The sequence below is a fragment of the Scatophagus argus genome, chromosome 15 (genome assembly GCF_020382885.2).
Source record: "Scatophagus argus isolate fScaArg1 chromosome 15, fScaArg1.pri, whole genome shotgun sequence".
NCBI classification, from domain to species: domain Eukaryota; kingdom Metazoa; phylum Chordata; class Actinopteri; family Scatophagidae; genus Scatophagus; species Scatophagus argus.
This window is the reverse complement of record NC_058507.1, coordinates 14,291,385-14,311,296: the sequence shown is the minus strand read 5'-3', so window position 1 is coordinate 14,311,296 and position 19,912 is coordinate 14,291,385. Positions and strand designations below refer to the sequence as shown.

Here is a 19,912-nt window from a genome sequence, read left to right as displayed (position 1 = left end):
GGGTCAAATTAAGTCCAATTCAATATGCATCATTTATTAATTTATACAAAATTAAAATGTGTAATTCTCTTTTTCATGAATGATCCACACAGAAATAGAAATACATGAAACATGTCAGCATGTATTCGTGTCAGAATACAAAGACTATGTGCAAAGTGTTTCTCAGCAGGTGGACATCCTGCAGCATCACATGCCAGGCCTGTGTGCTTTATCTAGGCAAACAAATGCAAATACAGTCATACACATCTTGTTGAGGAGCAACACACACATCTTGGTGGTTTTTAAAAAGTCTGTCACAATACAAAGAGGGTTGTATCAGAAGCAAACACTGAGACATCACCTCACACACATCCATGTGCCCGTATGCTCGCAACCACGTGCACACATACATACAACTATAGCCTCACATCTTCAGTAGAGAAAAGTAAAATTTTAAGTTCATCTCATATAATTCACTGTAGTAGATCAGCAGGTATAAGGACCTAATATTCAGCATTTTTATTTACATTATTAACTTATCTGCTTATGTTTCAAGTCCATATGTAATAATGAAACCCTATTTGCAAGTTCACATCATACAAACACCCCACAACACCTTTTGGAAATAAAGAATAAACATGAAAAAGAGGAATATTCTACTGGTGTTTTCCAATAGCCCAATAGTAGCAGCTGGGCTTTGATCTACCCATTTATTATGCTAATAAAGGAGAATTGTCTTTCATGTTCCAGCTTAGTACATATTCAAGCATTCACATCAGGCCAGGTGTGCCTCCATTTGGACATGCAAAGAGTCTGCTGTCAGTGTTTGTGGTGTGTACTGACCAGGCTGTTGTCCAGCTTCCCCAACAGGGAGTGCGAGTGTGCAGAGGTAACTATTCTTCCTTAATAATGTCACAATGAGCTACTGTGACTTGAGCCTAACACCAGCTTTATAAGCTTTACACGGCTAGGAATACCTCCCACTATGAACACTATAAAGGATCTTTAGAGTAGCACGTTTGTTACATACTTTTAAATAGAGTATTGATTTTTGCAATCAGTTGATATGTACCATGTTTTATTGTGTTGAATTCACTGAATGTTACAGGAAGCCAATCAATATTCGGATCGAACCGATTTGAGAGGTGAGGAACCGCATGCTGCCTTTGACTCACTCCTAAAGTGCTTCTCTCATTCCTGAGACCATGCAGTGTCTGTCAACCAAACTAGTTGTCCTGCCATCACCACTCTGGCAGCAACATGCTGTCTGGGTCCGCTTCTCTGGAGCTGATTGCCCTTTGGCTTAGGCGCTAGAGGAGTTGGATCCCGGTGCTTGTCCTAGTCCGAGGCTTGGACAGGTCAGACTGAAGGTGGGTGTTGGGGTGCGGGAGCCCCACAGGGTCAGCAACGGGACATGCGCTTGCGGTACTGCTCCACCAGTGGGACCAGGCACTGAGGTGAGCCACTCTGCAGCAGGAAGGGGTGCTCCAGCAGGTCAGTGGCACTGGCTCGTTCTAGGGGATCCCGAGTCAGCATACGGTCCAGGAAATCTTTAAGAACCGGAGAGATCTGAACCAGAGAGTAATACATAACAGCCCCATGTTAATTATAATTAACGTAAAAGTAAAACAAGTTGCAGCAAGAAGCAGTGGTATTTATGAGAAAGTGACAATACCTCTGTGAACATGGCATTTAGTTTATATTATTTATAACACCAAGGTATTATAATATGTCAACCACATTTTGACCTTTAACTAGAGTTTGCAGCCATTCTAGCGACACTGTGACACACTGCTTGGATACAGTGGTACTTTGAGCCAAATGCTAACATCAGTATGCTAACAGGGTCACATTGAGAATGTGAGGTTATATCAGATATGGTTGTTGATAATGTTATATTATGATAATATATAGCAAGTACAAAATTTACAACATCCTAATTTGATATATTAGCATGCTAACAACACAATTAGCAGTGAACACAAAGTACAGCTGAGGCTGTAAATATGACCTGATGATAGTGCTAGAGGAAACATTACAAATGCTAAACACAGCATCTTTAAATGTTGTGCGTCTATGCGAGTATGTCTGTCTGCTCTAGTACCTGGCTGACATTTCGTACTGTAGGAGCGAGCTCATCCCTCAGTCTCTTCATCGCAGCTACAGGGGTTTCACTGAAGTACGGGGGCTCTCCGTCCACCATCTCCACCACCATGATACCCATTGACCAAATATCCACCTGGTGCACCAACACACAGTTAAATTATGCAACAGATCTTATGGCACAGATTGCCACTGTTGGCATTTACACTATGTGAAAGTGATCCCCACTGTTTTTCAGTGTGAGTGCATTTGAATGCGTGCCTCCTCACCTCAGTGCCATATGGTGATTTGGAGATGACCTCAGGAGCCATCCAATACGGTGTTCCCACTAGAGATTTCCTCTTAGGGATGTCCTTGCTGATCTGAGCACAGAAGCCAAAGTCTGAAAGTTTGACCTGTAGGCAACAAGAGAAAGGCTGTGCTATTAAGGTGGGAAAGAAAGAAAGAAAGAAAGAAAGAAAGAAAGAAAGAAAGAAAGAAAGAAAGAAAGAAAATATATACCCTTCCGTCTAATGTGAGAAGTATGGAGTCACTCTTGATATCTCTGTGGATGACTCCCTGTGAATGGAGATAGGCCAGGGCTTGAAGAACAGCTTCACAGACTGTTGCAATCTGCTCTTCACTCAGCCTACAGGACAACACACACACACAAGTTCATACATATTTACATCAACATTACATACTTCTGCATTATGAGTTGCAACAAATGAGCAGCTGAGAAATGTGACATTATGATTCACTGCACATTAAAGGCAATGATAAAGAGTGCGGGGTTCATAAAAACAACTCCCACGCCACAGAATGGCCCACAAAACATGTCCAGTCCTCTAATATGTTAATATGACTTCATGTGACTGCATGTTCTCCCTGTGCCTGCGTGGGTTTTCTCCGGGTACTCCGGCTTCCTCCCACAATACCAAAAACATGCACATTAGGTTAATTGGCTACTCTACATTGCCCCTAGATGTGAGTGTGAGAGTGTGTGGTTGTTTGTCTTTGTGTGTTGGCCCTGCGATTGACTGGCGACCAGTCCAGGGTGAACCCCGCCTCTCGCCTGTAGTCAGCTGGGATAGGCTCCAGCTCACCCAGGCTCCAGTTCCCCCGTGACCCTGACGGACAAGCGGTATAGAAAATGGATGGATGGATGGACTTCAGTGTTCAGTTCAGTCAGATGAAAATAAGCCATTTTCAAACAGAAAGTGCTGTATTCTCCCACATGATTGTCATCATATTAAAAAAAAAACCATGTAAAACTATATATGAAAAAAAATCCTATATTATTTAGGAAATTACTGTACATGACACCAGACTGCAGCCAGGAAAAACAGCAGAAGTAAAGGACTTATTCTTGATTCTTCTGTCAATACACTGATCGTCTTAGTGTTTGACAAACAGGCTCATTTTACATGTCATTTGACTTAAGAAAAATTTCACTCGAGTCAAGCAATCTAACCCTCAGGTCGTGAGGGTGGAGATCGAGCCAGTCATCTGACTTGGAGTGAGAGTATTGACTGAATGACAGTCTTTGTGAGTCTCTATGCTGCTGATATCAACACAGATCACTCACCAGGCAATACCACACTACCCCCTTGTGGTTGATTTAGTTATTAAAGATGATATCATAACTAAACAGAGTACACTAATGCAGCTTTCTTAAGAGGGACCAGGATGATCACTTGGCAGTACCTTGTTTCAGAGACAATGTTAGTTAGCGCTCCACCTTGCAGGTACTCCATGATAACCCAGAGCTCCTCCTCCACCAGAGCTGACTTAAACATCTCCACCACATTCCTGTGCTGATAGTCCCTCATGATGACAACCTGAAGGAAAACACAATCACATTGGAAACAAAATATCTGGGGACATGAACAATAATGTGGCCTCCTGAACGATATCCTGACTTTCACCCTAACAACCCAACTCAATAGTGTCTTTCATTAAAGATCCTACTTGGTAAACAACAATATCTTAGCATAGAGCTTCCATAATCACATTTATGGGAAAATCACCAGGTTGACATAAACCGGAATGTGCTAGAATACAAAGAATAACATGCCAAATCCTCAAATATGTTGCTACAACCTTGAATTTCGTATGTGTTGGTGATTTGTATTGCATATGTTTATTGGAATCACTTTGTGCCTAACTGGACACTCTACCTCGTTAAAGAGCAACTCTCTCCTCTGCTGCCGCCGCAAGTCCATCATCTTCACCGCCACCTGCCTGCCGCTGTGCTTCTCTGTAGCAATACACACCACCCCTGTTGAGCCCTCCCCAATTTTCACAAAGTTCTCGAGGTAAGACCTTGGATCACCCTTGTCTACCACCATCTGTAGGGCTGCCTTGAACTGTTCATGGGTCACTTTGGGTGGGTCTGGTGGTGGCCTGGGTGAAGGATGTTGGGGTGGCCTGAAGGCAGGAGAGCAGGTACCCGGAGGACTAGTTGCTAGTGAACCTGTAGGGGAGGGCCGAGGTTGGGAAGGGCTGTCTTGTCGGGGGTAGGGAGGGTTGGGGCATCCAGAGTGTCTGAGGAAGGGGTCAGGCCCACTAGGCCTCAGTCTCATGTTTGGAGACAGGCCCAGCGTATAGCTAGCTGAAGAGCGCACAGTCCGCTGGGGTCTGATGCCACTAACAAGAGGACTGCTGTTGCCAGTGGGCAGGAAGCCAGAGTGGTACCTCACTGCCGACTCTGCCTGCACGATAAGAGAAAAAGGGTGAAGAACATTGAGAGAGCTGAAAGAAAGTTGGCTGCCTGCCTGGGGGTCAAGTGCTGTGTAAAAGTGAATGTAAATCACTGCATCCACTTCACCTGATATGATCCATGTGAAGATGTTGCTATATGGACCCAAGTGTCTTGCTGAGATTTTGCCAAACACCTCATTTCTCAACTTTTATGACCTCACTCGCACCTTAAATCCACATTTCAACAGCCCAAATATGAAAATGATCCCTGTTGTTTTCTTGACAAAAAAAAACTTTTATTCAATGGATTCAGAACATGTGCCATGTTCTAATAATGTGATGTACATAACATAAGCATAAAATGCACGTATTGTGTATTCTGTAAATAATGTATTATCAGTGCACTTAATGGTCACAAAGATGTGCAAAAAAACTGCTGTGATGTCAGGCTTACCTTCAGGTCATAGGAGGAGAACGGCCGTCCAGGGCTGTTTTGGGGGTGCATGTACATTGGTGGGTTGGGCCGGAGCTCTGTGGTGGCTGTTGCTTGATCTCCATGGGGCTGCTGCACAGCCATAGCTGGGCTGTAAAAACAAGCTATAGGTCTCTGACTTGGTGGCATTCCCCTGGGCAGCTGGAAATCTCTCTTCCATATCACTCTCTCCTGAGGGCTGCCCAATTCACCACTCACATAAGCCCCGTGACTTGGCACCGGGATGTTCTGGGACTGAACAGGTTGTGAGGGTCCCTCGGGGGAGCTGACACTGACTTCATAGGTAGACTTGGCCTTTGGCAAGATTCCATTGGGCTGCAGAGTGATGCTCTTCTTCATGCCCAAGTAGGGAGTGTTACTCTCACTGTGGATGTTCCTGGCCTTTTCCCTCCACTCATCTTGACCCACATCCTCGTCATCTTCATCATCCTGGGTCAGGCCCTCGTACTGGTAAGGGTCTCCCTCGTTCACTTCCCCCAGTCTTCCCAAAGACTGGGCCCTCTTCCTGGCTGAGGGGCTGGTCTTCCTCAGAGAGTTGGAGCTGGTTACAGACAGACGGCTCATGTCATTGATCATGGCTGCGATGTAGTCTCCATGACCAATCATGCTCCCACGCACAATGGTCTGAAAAAGGAAAGGCATTCATCTTTATCAAAGTGTGCATGCCATGATCACATTATAGAGATTTCAGACTGAAGGGCATAATGAGGGTGACGTAATCATTGCTCAGAGACAAGTTAAATTTAGACTTGAGAATTTGTAAAGGACATCTTTGTCATTTTTCAAAGGCAGCAACTTAAATCATTTCCCCAGTGGCTTATTCTGATTGTGAAGAATATGCCAAAGACAGAGCCTCTACAACTATTAATATGTTGCAAAATTCAGATATTACAGATAACTCTTAAGACGTCAGATGGCATGCATAGTTAGCAGGCACGCAAAGGTAAAGGGTCTAAACTTGCCCAGACAAAAAATGATAAAACTTAAGATCTTTCGCCAGAATAGTATTCCTGTTGCAACAGTAAAAGAGAGTGCATGGTAGCTCATTAGTCATTCTCAGGGTAGAGTCATGTTCAGTTCACAGCCAGTCAACAGCCTATCCTGTTTCTCTGGTTCAGTGCCATTACAACTGCACAGGGGGGCAGAGGTCAGATGACATTTCACCTACTGTAGCACCTCTCAGAGGGAAGAAAATGGCAGGTGATAATGGTCTTAGATATCCTGTTTTAGAAGATATTAAAATCAGATTTTCAAATTGACTTTTTTCAGATACTTAATTACATTTTCCTCTTTTCCTGTTTAAGTCAGAGCAATAACGTGAAATGTACTGAATTTCCATCTGTATGTTATTTGCTTTGTGAGGCTCTTTTGATTAACACCACAGTCTTGATTACGCTATTGAAACTACAAACCTGACCTAAATGCTGACATGATGGCTCTCATATTGATTAGCACTAATCACATCAGAGCTTTAATGAAATGTTGGTGCTTTGTCCTTTTTTTTATAAAGGGTCACAAACACCACTGACAATATGTTCCAGAAAGTACAGAAATCCTTAGATTTGCAGCCTTTATCACTCACTGGCATTTCCTTTGCTGTACCTGCACTTTTTATCCCCTCTGTTTGACATCTGTGGGAAGGCACCATGGACTGTTATTAATTGCCTGCATTGAGTAATAAATCTCGCGGCCCTTCTGAGTATTCAATATTGTACAGTCAGTGTACACAGCAGGGTCATTAGCCAAGCCCCATGATAGATAAGAAAGCAGAAAAGATGGAGAGGAGAGCAGGCCTTCCTTCCACGTTGTCACCAGAGTATTATGGCAGTTTCTGAGACAGCAGGATCCCCCTGCAGCACTGAATGACCCTTCTGCATCAATAAACAAGCAACATAAGTTTATTCATCAGTCTCTCTGTGACTACAAAGCTAGACATTTAGAATGGAAACTCATCGATAATTTAATGATGGCCTGGTTGAATGACGTGCTAATCATTACTGATGAGTTCAAGGCCAGAGGATCAGTGAAGAGTTGAATGGAAGGCATGGTGTACCTTCTTTGGCCTCAGCTCCACCTCTGTGATCCTGGAAGGGTCCACCATGGGTTTGGGCCTGCGTAGGTTGTCTATCAGGCTTTGCCATTGGGTCGGCAGGCCAACAAAGCAGCCATGCTTGGGGTCAAATGAGGTGTGGACACGGTGTTCAAAGTTCTTCGGCGCTGATATCTCAGGCCTCTTCTTTTTCTTTTTGCGGAACATCCTCAGGTCCACGTACGCAACAGCTTGCTGCTTCAAGTCCCTGTAGAGAAAAGTATTCAGCCTTTGATAAACTGCATTCAGCATCACATACAACACATGTTCAAGTGACTGCAATCTTGACATTTGAATTTAAGAAAATCTCTTCTGCCCCACTGATTAAAAAGAAGTTGCCACTGACGGACCACTATCATTTACTATCTATTCTCTGACCAGGCCAATTCAAATGAAATGTGACAACAGATGATGTTTCCACGTGGGAGAAAATATTCAAATGGCTTATCTAAAAGCTGTTCTATATCTGGGATGTGTATGATCCGCACTGCCTTGCAGACTGTCACGAGCTTGTGCCTCTGAGTATGACTCCAAGGAGAGTGGATGGATTTGTAAGCACATGTGTAATGAAGGATATCTGGTCAATTAAGGCTTATTCATTCTCTGTGCCATTTAACTGATGAGCATGCGGCCACGCTGGCCAGCACCCCCAGGCTTTCAGTGCATTAGCAGCACGAGGAGTAAAACACACAGACACAAACACATGCTCATGCACAAACACATTTACAAAAACACAAATATACTATGACAGGCAATCCTTCATAAACCCTTCATAACCCTTTCATATCCTGTCCTAATTAGTAGCTTGTGTGCCCTTGATTGCAGGAAGGGTAACCACTTAAACCTTGGATGACTCAGGGTAACTATATGTTAAGCTTTATTTTCCGTTCAAGTACAGGGAAATAATTTAATATATTTAATACATCTCATTTCCTCAGCTGCACAGCTGCACTGGGAGATAATCACTCAAATTTAAGTCTCATGATTAGTATTAAAGCTGTTTCATGTAGCTTGTATTATGAAGAACGTTCCAACTGGGCATACCAGCACCGAGGCTCTAGGGGTGGCAATGGTGGTCTGCTTGTTGTTCCTTCACAGGACATGAGAGGAGACACAAGTGATGTAATAAGCCATATTCAGTGACATGGAATAACACTTTGCTGTCATGCATATTCATGCTAGAGGTCTGGTACATCATGCACAACAAAGTGCTTGGAATAAAGGGATGTTGGAGAAAGGCACATGTCTATTGCCTTGGTAAAGTCATCCATTGTGTACCACCTCACTACAAGATTGTCCAGGACTAAAATTCTTGACAACTGCAGATGTCACAAACTCACTAGAGGATATTTATAATGACTCTGATGATCCTCTTTCTTCTTCTTCTAAAGTTCTCACGTTTTTTATGTAAAATATCTCAACACCTACTTGATGAATTGCCAATGGAAAAAATAAAACAAAAAAAAAACTTTATAGAGCATCATTATAAGGTCACTTTGGATTTTGCCCAATACTTTAATTTGTGACCAAATACCTGTATAATTAATGACATTCCCATCAGCCTCAGCTTTATTTTGTATGTACTGTTAATTTGTGAAGTAGGGGGAAAAATGTTTCATTCTCATTCAAAGGCAAAAAAGAGACAATTGAGGTTTGTTTAATAAATGTCAAAAAAATATATAAAAAGGGAATGTGACGGTGTTCTTTCTATTGTTTTCAGTGTCAAAATTAGCAGAGGAGAAAAAAGAAGTCTTAGATGTGCAACAGTCCTTCTTCTTCATGGTTGAATACTTTTAACTTTTTACCAACAAATGCATCAAGTAGTTAGAGGCTAATTATTACATGATAGCATGCTAACATTTAAGTTCAAAAGACCACTGCACCTCAGTACAGCCTCACATAGCCACTAACCTGATTGTAATCTCTTGATCTTGACTATTTTAGCAGAATGTAGCACTTCATATATGTAGGCCATTATATATGTGACCAGAGCAGAGGCATAAAAGATGTCCCTAGAATATTGGATACAATCTCCCATCATGCACTGTGAAATGGTGGGAGTTGAGTAAATGAATTTTGCAGTCGTCCGCAGCTCAGCAGGCGATCATGCCAGCAGTCTCTCCTCTCTCCACCTCCGTCCTCAGACCAGCGTGGCTCTAATCGGCATCAGCGATGCCTGTTGTGAGCTGTATCAGTGACTACCACTCGCCTCACCGCATCACCAGAGGGTAGAAGGAGGTCGGGCCAGCTGGTCACATCAGCTAAACCTGCCTCATTACAGGAAGGCAGGGTGAGATTGGGGGTGGGGGGCAAAGCGGAACCAAAATAATGTTGCCCTCCAAGAACAATTCAGTCACAAGGCAAATATTCTCAGTGTTACATAAGAACATCACTCAGTGCTCTCTCTATGTACAAAACGTGGTCCTGGGAAGGACTTTAATTCTATCTGACAGGCACATTATGGTGTAAGGGCTCTCAAGAGGTGGAGACAGAAGAGTTGGGGCCTGGATGTATTAGAGAAATGGCGACACAGTTACCTTCTTTCGTACACTGAAAAGCTTTTAACAGCCAATTGTAACTGCTTTCGGAATAATGAACGCCTGAAAAAACAAGCTGCAAATCAGAAGATTGTGATCTCTGTGGGTTTTTTCCCCATTTCCCACTGTCTGAGAGACTTTCTGCTTTGATAGCTGTTCAACGTGCAGATGTTGGTAATGCCTGAACAAATATTTACACATAGCACTCATGTATCCTTTTACAAGCAGATCAATCAATATTTACTCATGAGTCAAATGCAAACTACTACAGTCCTCCACTGCCAGCAATAATAGGGTGATACAAGCATAAATAGAAGTGCTGCTGTGTATGGTACTTATCATTATTTATCAATTCAAAGCAACAGAGAGCAGAACATACCACAGTATTCATTATTAATTATCCAACACTGTTCCCTCTTGAAGACTCTGGAAATACAAACTAACCACTGTGATGTTAGAGAAAAGTATAAACACACACATACAATTTGTTGATTTATGCCAGTGCAAAATGAATTGAAATGTTGATGCAAATATTGATTTACAAGCTTTAATCACATGCAACTGGCCTTATATTGACCTCTCTGTCTCCGCCAAGCTTATGACTGTCTTGAAAAATGTGTTATGGAGCCCTAAGCCTGCAGTGTAATACATGTGCTCAGAACTTGCACAGTGTATAATCACGCTTTCCGGTCACATCCCACTAAACTGCTGGGACTTGACCCTATGCCTCACGGACTTGTCTTGAATCTATCAAAGTGCTGAGGCAAAACTAAGCCAGCTGCTGTCAGGGATATGAAAAGCCAAAGGGGGTGAGGTCACTTTGAAATTGTGCTATATTAGGTATTTCCATTTCTACAGTTGTGTGCAGGAGCAAAAAATTGCAAAGATCCAAATGCATGGCCTGAAAATCCACAAATAACGTCACAGAGAAATAACATCCCACTCACCGAAAATCACATGAGCATAAAGCTGTTTGTGACAAGCCTGCTTGTGAAATCTGATTCAAACAAACCTTTGAAAAAAGGATACAAAACTATGTAAAACATGCAAACAGATCCCATTTCCCCCAGTGAATCACCACTTAATGACAGCAATACACCCCTTTTCCAGGCTCAAATGAAGATCCAATCACAGTGGCCCACGACTGAGTCCCATAGATATTCTTCACCTGGCAGAGAGGCTGCGTCTCTCATGCCATGCAGAAATGAAACCACACAATCCATATGTTTCCCACAGATGACATGACAGCAGAGCAGAGGGCATGCTGGAATTCCTCTCGTACTGAAATCACCCCGAGCAGGAGTTGTGGATGAGTGGGAGGGGATCGAGAGATAAGAGAGATATTGGATTTGCTCAACGTTAGTGCCCTGAGCTCTGTTGAATGATTTTTTTTTTTTTCTATTTGCCCTGATTTCTGCTTCTATCTTTTTTGTTGGCATGGATGCAGAAATGTAGTGAGAGCGCAGGTGACTGTGCTTGCAGGATTAGTGTAGTGTTCAGTCCTTCACTGATCTAATTTTAGGACACATCATGCCCCCCCAGCACCAGACGTGTTTATTTTGTACAGGATTCATGTCAAATAGTGAGGTGAGGGTGGGAGATGCTAGAGATGAGGTAATCCTCTTTTTGTGTTTGTCAATGCATGTAGAGTCATAATCCAGCTATACTGAATTACAGGGAGCTACATCTATTTCATGGTGGCATAGATAGCATCAAGGTCTTAACTGCTGTTTTTGGACTCTGCAGTGCAGTGTGAGGGGCTTATTGCTCTTCTATCAGCTTCATTATGATGACCGTTCTGCCCTCTGAGTGTAATGAGACTGCCTCACAAGGGAGGTTGGGGGTGTGGGGGGTGGGGGTGTCTTGGTTGGTCATCTCTTCCTTGTGCTTTGTAATGTACACACATTCACATACACACGGCATCTGAGGACATGAAAAGGTACACAGCCGCTGGACGTGACCGGACAGTACAATCGCAGTGTTTATGATTTAAGTTGATGTCTGCTTTCTCTTTGAAGTCACCTCTGCAGACACAGAAGGATTGTCAATAGGAGACGACAAGTAACGTAATGTGCTGCAGTCAGTGACATGAAATAACACGTTGCTGCCCTGCATATTTCATGCCAGGGGTCTTATACATCAAAAATGACAAAGCACTTGGAATACAAGGAATCTTGGAGAATCTACTACTGTCTCTGGAAACTCACCCTGTTATGTGAATGTGACGACAGTGAAGGATGGCAATGTTGGTTTGTTGATCGGTCGCATGGTTTATCACTTTGGTCCAGAGTGAAATATCTCAACATCTATGGATGGTTTTGTATGGAATTGTCAAGGAAACAGTCAAGACAGTTTGTAAGACAGTCATGGACTCCAGAAGATGAATCCCACTGACTTCAGTGATACCCTGACATTATGTCTTGTTCTGCCATGAGGTTCATATTTGTGATTTTTAGTGAAATGTCTAAACCATTTCTGAATGAACTGTCTTAAAATTTGCTACACACATTTATGTCTGATTTAGTATTAAGTGTAATAAATTTGGTGATCCTTTGACCATCATGTCTAAGTTTCAATTTGTCCTAAATTTTGAATTATGACCAAATACATGCACAAATATTGACACATTGACACTTTGTTAGCAGATGTTAATTGTTAAATGTTAAGTGTTAGTTTAACACGTTACAATACTAACATGCTAAAGTAAGATGGTGATCATAATAAACTAAAATATCTCCTTAGCATTATCATGTTTGCATTGTCATTGTGAACATATAAGCAAACTTTAGCGCAAAGCAACACTATGCCTAAGTACAGCCTCATTCAGCCAATAGCATAGCTGTCTATTATTAGTTTTGTTAATTGATTTACAGGTTAAATGACCCTCAAAGTTTAAAAACTGTAAGTTAACCATTAACTAATTCTGATACCAGGGGATAACTGACTCACACAGCTGTTAGCACGGCTTTGAACACTTATCCTCGTTTGAGAACTGATTTTAGTAAGCAATTCATCAAAAAATATAGGATGAGCATGAATTTAAAGGAGCAACTCAGAGTCACTGGAGGATGAGGAACCTTGAGAAATGTACTTGTGAACAAGTGTGCCAGTTCTTTCTTGAAGTCAAACAATTTTCTCAGTCCTCGATGTATCTATATCTCTAATAAAAGCTGCGGTCAGGGGTAAGGACACAAGTAGAGCATACCCAAGGGCATGTGAAGTGAATATTATGGACTAGTTTCAGTGTATGAAAAGCAAAGTGCCAAAGGACTTCAAGTTGCAGAGTGTAAATTATTATAAGAAGTGTCAATGGCAAATAATATTCAATGAAGTATCAAATTATATCCATATTCTGCATTTATATTTCAGTTTATGAAAAAGGACATGGGCATGGTGACCCATATTCGAGCAGAGAGTTCATTGATAGTGACATATGGGGTATTTCAAATGTCACATAACTCGCAGCGATGCATCATGAGTAAGCTTTCACTCAAACCTCTGTATGAAGTAGTGCAAGTTGGAAATCACAGAGCACTGAAATTCAGACAGTAAAAAATCAAAAAGCTTGTCTGCCATTTTCTGATTGTCCTGAATGAGTAAGAAAAGGCCTCAGGACTGGAAGGGTATGGTAAAATATGATGTGCATGCCCAACAATGTGGGCTGTCAGTTCTACAAGGGCAGACATCTGTGGAGTGCACATCAGTCCTGTGTTAATATTGACAGGAGGAAACAAGAAATGAGAGGTCAAGACAGGAGGAGGAGGACAAGTGGGGGAGGACAGGAGAGTCTGGGCACTCAGACGCAGTGACAAAAAAGAAAAAGAGAAGATGGAAATAAGTAAAGAATAAATGTAAAGAATAAAGATGCTAAAGGCCAGTGTCAGTGTTCTGCAAATTGATATTGACATGTTTTTGTGGCTAATTTGGTGGAACAGTGATGTGGCAGCCGAATGCCCTCTGAAGATGTAGCCTCTTTCCTTCATCGTCTTGGGCAAATTTGTCTGCAGTAAACAAGCCACAGCAAAGGGGATTTGAGGACAGGACAGTTGCATCAACAGAGTGCATACATCATTCTGTCACCTGACATATTGGCACTGATTCTTCCAGACGAGAAAAAGGACAAGAAAACTAGTTTGCTCTGCCCTGCAGTAACGAGGAGTGTGGACATAAATGTGCAGTAAAAGCTATAGTCTCTATCTACTCCAAAAACCTTAACATAACGACATTGTAAAAGAAAAACACTTCCAGTGTCCTGGGGCTTTATGGGATGTTCGTTTGATGCTGACACATCACTGGAAAAAAAAAATTAAAATAGGAAGTACGCCCCTTCATGTCGTGTAACAATATGTATACTAAAGGGCTCGAGTCAGGAGAGTAGGCGAATGCTGCACTGACCAACACTCTGTTTAATTAAAGATCCTCTTGGCTCTCACAAGTGCTTTGAACAATTTGACGCTGTGCTGATAGAAACGTATGATCTGCCTGGACCAATGGTATGAGCCCAACTCTTCTCCCTTGGGTCTAATTTATTGATGCGCTGGGCCTCAGTGCAAGCTTTACTGTACGCGCATGTGCTTATGAAGGCTTTGATTTATATTTTTTTTAGCCCAGGCCTCAGCGTGTCTCTTCCAGGGACAAAGCACCAACCATTTTTAACCTCAACTTTCTTTATAGTATCAATCTGCTCCGATTCTGCTGCCCTCCTCTGTCACCCAGCATGGGTGCTGTTTCAGCCCATAGAGAGGAATCGTGGCATGCTGTCCTAATTTGGACTCAGAGTCTGTTTTAATCCTTAGTGCTTTGACGTCTCATGGCCGATGACGACGCTAAGCTGGTACTGCACGCTGTCCCTGCCTCCTTCGGCTGACATGAACATGACATGAGCATTCCTGAATACAGCCACGAACACGGCAGGGCAAATGACAGTGGCGTCCCACCTACACCTGTGTGCTGTGTTCATGTGTGTGTGAGAAGTCCCCATCACTTCCTGTCCTGTGAGTGTATCAGTACATGCAGAAAAGACTGTGTTGCCAATCTGTGTTGCAAGGTACGCCTGCAAGAGCGTGAAAACAAGATGAGCGCAAAGAGATGGCTTCCAAAAAAACAAATGACTTCAGAAGACGCTGGAGTGTACACGTCACCCTCAATGAAGCAGATGTCCAGCTGTGTGTGTGTGTGTGTGTGTATGTGTGCATGCAACAAATAGACCTTCTCTGTCACCTCCTCTACCCTTTCCCTCCTCCTTCTTGAATATCAATGAGTAACTTGAGACACAAACACCTAATTTAAGAATTGCAGAGCTTCAATTACATCATCATCAGACTTAGGAAATGTACGAATCCTGTGAATCGGATTGAAGTCCTCTGTGTTGGTCACTTGCAGCATATGTCTGGACAAGGCCACGTGCAGCCACAACTCTTTAGCAAGTGCATGAATGTTGTGATACTGTCAATGAGAATGAGTGCAATGGAGATGATAAAGCATTGGACTGAAACTAAAATCTATACACTTCTTCTTTAAAACACCTTAGACTTGAATTGATTTTCACTGGGGACTTGCATCTAACACAGAGATGAACAGATAGACCTTTCAAATGTGTTTTCAACAATACAGAGCAGATGATTTCTTAATGCTTAAAATTCATTCAAACAGAGATCAGCTCAAACATCGCCTCCAACGATTATGCATGTTCCTGTACAACAGGTTTTCTAATGATTACATTTACAGATTGAAAGTAAATGTTGCTAACTAAACATGTCACATGTCAGTCTTCTCTGCTACGCCTGTTTTCCCACAGCATCCATCCACTGAAGTGTATACATACTGTAGCAGCTTGAATCCTCATACACTGCTAGGACAAGAAAGATCACCTGAGAACTCAGACTACACACACATTAGAATACTCAGCTGCAAAAAGGGGAAGCTTCTCTCCACATTGCCCATAGCATTGGCACAGTCTGTATTTGTCAAACGTGATCTGATCTTGAGGAAGACAACATTTTAGGGACTGATGCATCCTTGGAGAGGCTGGGGACAGAAGCCACACACACACACACACACAAATTGGGGATGTGGGGATCTTGAGGAGGAGGTGAGTAGAAGGTGAAGGTTCCTCTTTTGAGATACAGTCCTTCACTTAATACATCCAGCAACCCTCTCTGTCTTCCCTTTTTTTCTACCTTTCTTCCCCACATCAGCACCTGGCTGCACCGCATTCAGCTCACAGCTCCATGTCCTTCTTCCCTCTCTCTCTGCCAGGGTTGATGTCTACCAACAGCATACGCTAGCCTGCTCTTTATCAATGACGTTAAGCCTCTTTTTCTTTTTCCTCCCCCCCACCCCCCACCTTACCCTGTACTCCTCGCCGTGCAGAGAGGAAACAGGACTCTGTAGGGATAAATCATTGTTAGAAGAGAGGGAAAAAAATATGTCATTCCCCTTACCTTGCCGTCTAGTGAAGAGGAGAGCCTCTCTCCTCCAGGAAGGATTGGAAGCCAGAGTGCGCACACATACACTCACATACACTATAATACACCGCTCACTCACATTTACACACGCGCTCATACACAGACATACACGCTCTCTCTCTCATACACACAACGACGAGGAGGGCTGGCTCTCAAGCAAGCGCACACTGCAGGCTGACGCTTGCCTGGGAAAGCCTGATGCGTTCCTCCCTCCAGGCAAAAGCGCACACTGCCATCTCAAAGGCTCTTTGTTGGGGCTGATTCATCCCCGGCTCTGTGGCTGAGTGCTGGTCCGCATAACGGTGTCTGCTCCTGGGGACACAGGGTGACCGTACAAAGGAGGGACAAAGCCATGAAGAGAAAAAGCAGCATCCAGGAGGAGAGAATATTACAGCTCCATATAGCTCCTTGCTTCCCCCCCTTCTCCCTCTCCTCTTGCTCTCTCCCTCTCTCTCTGTCACACACACACACACCCTCACCCTCTGTCTTTATCACATCCCTCTTTCTCTGCCTCCTCCCACTCCCTCATTGGACTGCAAAAGACCTGATAGCAGCGTGTGCATGTGCCTGTGCCTGTGCCTGTGTGTGTTTTGAAGCTGGTTTCCAGTGACTGTAAGAAGAGGAGAAGCTCCGCTACACCTCATCACCTGGGATACCTTTCATCCACCCCACCCTCCATTTCTCTCTCCGTCTCCTTTGCACATAATGTGGGTGACACGAGAACACGAGGGCACTGCATTCACCCAGTGTGCTGCTGTTCAGCCAAATGCATTATCCATGGGATGACAGGGTCAGGGATAGCAGATGGCAGGAGGGGTTGTTGTATCTGTGTGTAAAGTTGGGGGGGGGGGGGTATTTCTGTAGAGAGTGCAATCCTCATCCTCACAATCTCTTTTGAGTCCACTGTGACTCAAAAATCAGCACAAGATGAAGACACAAGTAACTGAAGTTACAACACTGCTCTGGTCTACCATCCTTATTATTTGACTGAAACGTTCCCCTCTCTTTTCACCACAACCATTTCCTGAATAATTCATACAGCAGCTAAGACCAGACACAAAGCAGGAAAATGTATTAGGGTCAAGTCGTGCAGAAATTGCTTGCAGAGTGAGCCAGATTTGGGGCATACATGTAATGCATGGCATTTTGATGTGAGAGACACATGCAACAGCACTATAACAGGCTTAAATAATGATGTTCCCCTAACACATCAAATAAAAATGAAACAGGCACTACTGAAGCAATCTGCATAACAATGTCACATTTGCCTGTTAGGGGCACAGTAGACCCCCCCCCCCTCCTTCATTCTTACTTGTCAGCATTGTTGTCAAAGATATTCATTAGCTTGACTATATTTTATTACCTCGAGTGACAAATTTTTCTGATTTCCTTTTAGTCCAGTGCTATAAACAGCAATAAAATTCCACACTAATAGGTATCTTTATGTGCATAACATGATAGTTATCACAAAAAGCATCCTATTTTCTCGGGCAGTCTGCTAAGCCATTCATGCACTGGAAGTCAAAAGGTCAATTAATGAGACACTATCTTTATGACAGAGTTTAATGAACCTCTTTCAACAAATACAGCAAATGCATAATGTTTTATACACTGGGTAAACTTGGTAAAGACATGATAAACCTTTACTTTTCTGCTTTTCCATTTGTTAATCAGGCACACCAATTCTTTAGAGGGCTCAATGTGCATAATGTGAAAGGGTAGTTAAATAATTATGAGTAAGTAATTAAAAATTGAGTAAATTAAGGCTGCTTTTTTAAACATACTTTACATACTTTAAACATATTTTTTCATATTTTACCTTCAAATTTGTTATTATTTTATCATTTTTTGTGCTTAATATGTGCTTTGTATATTGTCTTTCTTGCTAAATCATCTCCTGAAAGCACTGAGGAGCCCCCCCCCCCCCCCCCCCCCCGCACGCCTTTGGATAAATACTGAAAAACATAAAGCTTGTAATGTAAAAAAGGGCTTATACAGTGAAAAGAGAAATTCCTAAACCACTGTGTCATTAAAATGAAAGCCTGGGGGGCACATAAGTGATGCTGCCTTAATTGTTTGCATTTCAATTCATTCTATTGTTTAGGATGAATCTGTAAGGATTACACCAGCGGGGGTTATCAGAGTTCAGCCTATACAGCTAAAGCAAATTTCATTTCTTGTCAGAATCCATTGACATTTCCGGATGCCCTATTAATCTGTTTTAATTCTGTAAGCATGAGGTAATGACTGTTGAAATTAAGACAAAACGCACATCATATCACGTGCTTCCACACCAAGTAGTTTTGATAGAGCAGGTTGACATTATAAGATAGTAGTTTTATGTTAAAGTTATGACAAAGTATGTTATGTATAAGAAAAATAATTTTCATCATGACTAATTTTTCTTTCTTTTTTTCCCCCCTGGCAGTAATGAGCTTCCATACTTTTTGTCTTGGTTTCTCCATTAGCTGCTGCATCTTGAAACCTCTTCTCGCTCTCTCAGTGCACTAAAGTGCGATGCATCAGGTCCTCACTTCCAAGTGAGTTACGGCAGAGACTTGGGTGGAGAACTTTCGGTGAACTGGTGCATGTAAATACAAACTGTATAAAAGGGTTAAGAGCTCCGACTCTAACATCTCGCCCATAAAGAGCCTGAGAGTTCTTGCCTATCAAAGTAACAGCGCTGGACAAAAGCTCTTCTCCGAGGGCCTGTCCGAAGCGCATTAAGCAAAGGTAGCTCGCTCGTACCATCTGTCCACTGCAGTAAGAGAAAGCTATAGATTTTCTGTCTGAGGCGCTATCGGAGTCGCTGGCTGCTTGCCTCCGTGGGACGAGCTTTTAATAAGTCCTGCCAAACCGGCGAGCCACAGAGGATGCATTATGATGTGGTTATGCTGTGTTATTATGATGGGAGTGCATCATGTTGCCTATCATTTATCACTGAATTTCAGCTGCTCTCAGTGCAAAGCCAAAATTTATAGTAGTAGACAGTTTGGGAACTCACCAGTTGAGAGGATCTTGGCTGGCAGTGTCATATTTCCAGTGTAAAGTCTGCTCCTCCACCACTTCGCTCCATGCGCATGTAAAAGCAGCAACACTCGCTCTGTACCTTACAGCACCGACATGGTGACCTCTTGGGGATAACTGAGGCTTGTGCTGCCCACCGCTGCAAAGGGGTGGATTTCACTTGCTAATGAGCCAGCCGCCTATCTTCCAGCCATTCATCAAAGTCCTGCCCTGCGAGCTGCGTGTGTGTGAAGTACATCCCATCATCACAGTAGATTAGGTTTACTCCCAGCACTTTAGTCAGCGGGCTACTGGGTAACCTCTCCTCGACAATGATTAACATTTGGGCCAGCTAAAGGCGTTATCTGCTGATGATAATAATAATAATAAAAAAAATACGCCTAATACGCGTTAGGATTCTTTAAAGTAAATTAAACAAAACACGAGGATATCCACACGAATGGGGTTAAATGAAGTGACTTAATTAAAATAAGATATAAAGACAACATTCAGAAGTATTCAAATGGAGATTGTTCCCGTTTTGCTCATACCCTCT

The 19,912-nt window shown here is 42.8% G+C and overlaps 1 protein-coding gene across 3 annotated transcripts; it reads right to left on the bottom strand.

Moving 5' to 3' along the window:
* Positions 1-13: 13 nt before the first annotated feature.
* On the bottom strand, positions 14-19,711 carry LOC124072408 (serine/threonine-protein kinase PAK 6). 3 transcript variants are annotated; one of them, XM_046413818.1, is made up of 10 exons: positions 19,355-19,711; positions 16,327-16,662; positions 7,311-7,554; positions 5,219-5,881; positions 4,242-4,775; positions 3,769-3,902; positions 2,584-2,710; positions 2,352-2,477; positions 2,084-2,218; positions 14-1,548 (listed from the first exon to the last, which is right to left on the bottom strand). In XM_046413818.1, exons 3-10 carry the CDS (start codon positions 7,512-7,514, stop codon positions 1,381-1,383), a joined length of 2,091 nt encoding a protein of 696 aa, XP_046269774.1. In that variant the 5' UTR covers positions 7,515-7,554; positions 16,327-16,662; positions 19,355-19,711; the 3' UTR covers positions 14-1,380. The 3 variants fall into 3 exon arrangements, with proteins under 3 accessions (XP_046269774.1, XP_046269775.1, XP_046269776.1); XM_046413819.1 differs by lacking the exon at positions 19,355-19,711 and having other exon boundaries at positions 16,327-16,765; XM_046413820.1 differs by lacking the exons at positions 16,327-16,662; positions 19,355-19,711 and having other exon boundaries at positions 7,311-7,576.
* Between the last annotated feature and the right edge of the window lie 201 nt (positions 19,712-19,912).

Coding starts and splice junctions, on each gene's coding strand:
- LOC124072408 (XM_046413818.1), bottom strand. CDS start 7,514: ATGTTCCGCAAAAAGAAAAAGAAGAGGCCTGAGATATCAGCGCCGAAG. Junction 3,903..4,241: donor GAGAGTTGCTCTTTAACGAG/GTAGAGTGTCCA, acceptor GTTTTCCTTCAG/GTTGTCATCATGAGGGACTA. Junction 1,549..2,083: donor CAGTACGAAATGTCAGCCAG/GTACTAGAGCAG, acceptor TCTCTGGTTCAG/ATCTCTCCGGTTCTTAAAGA.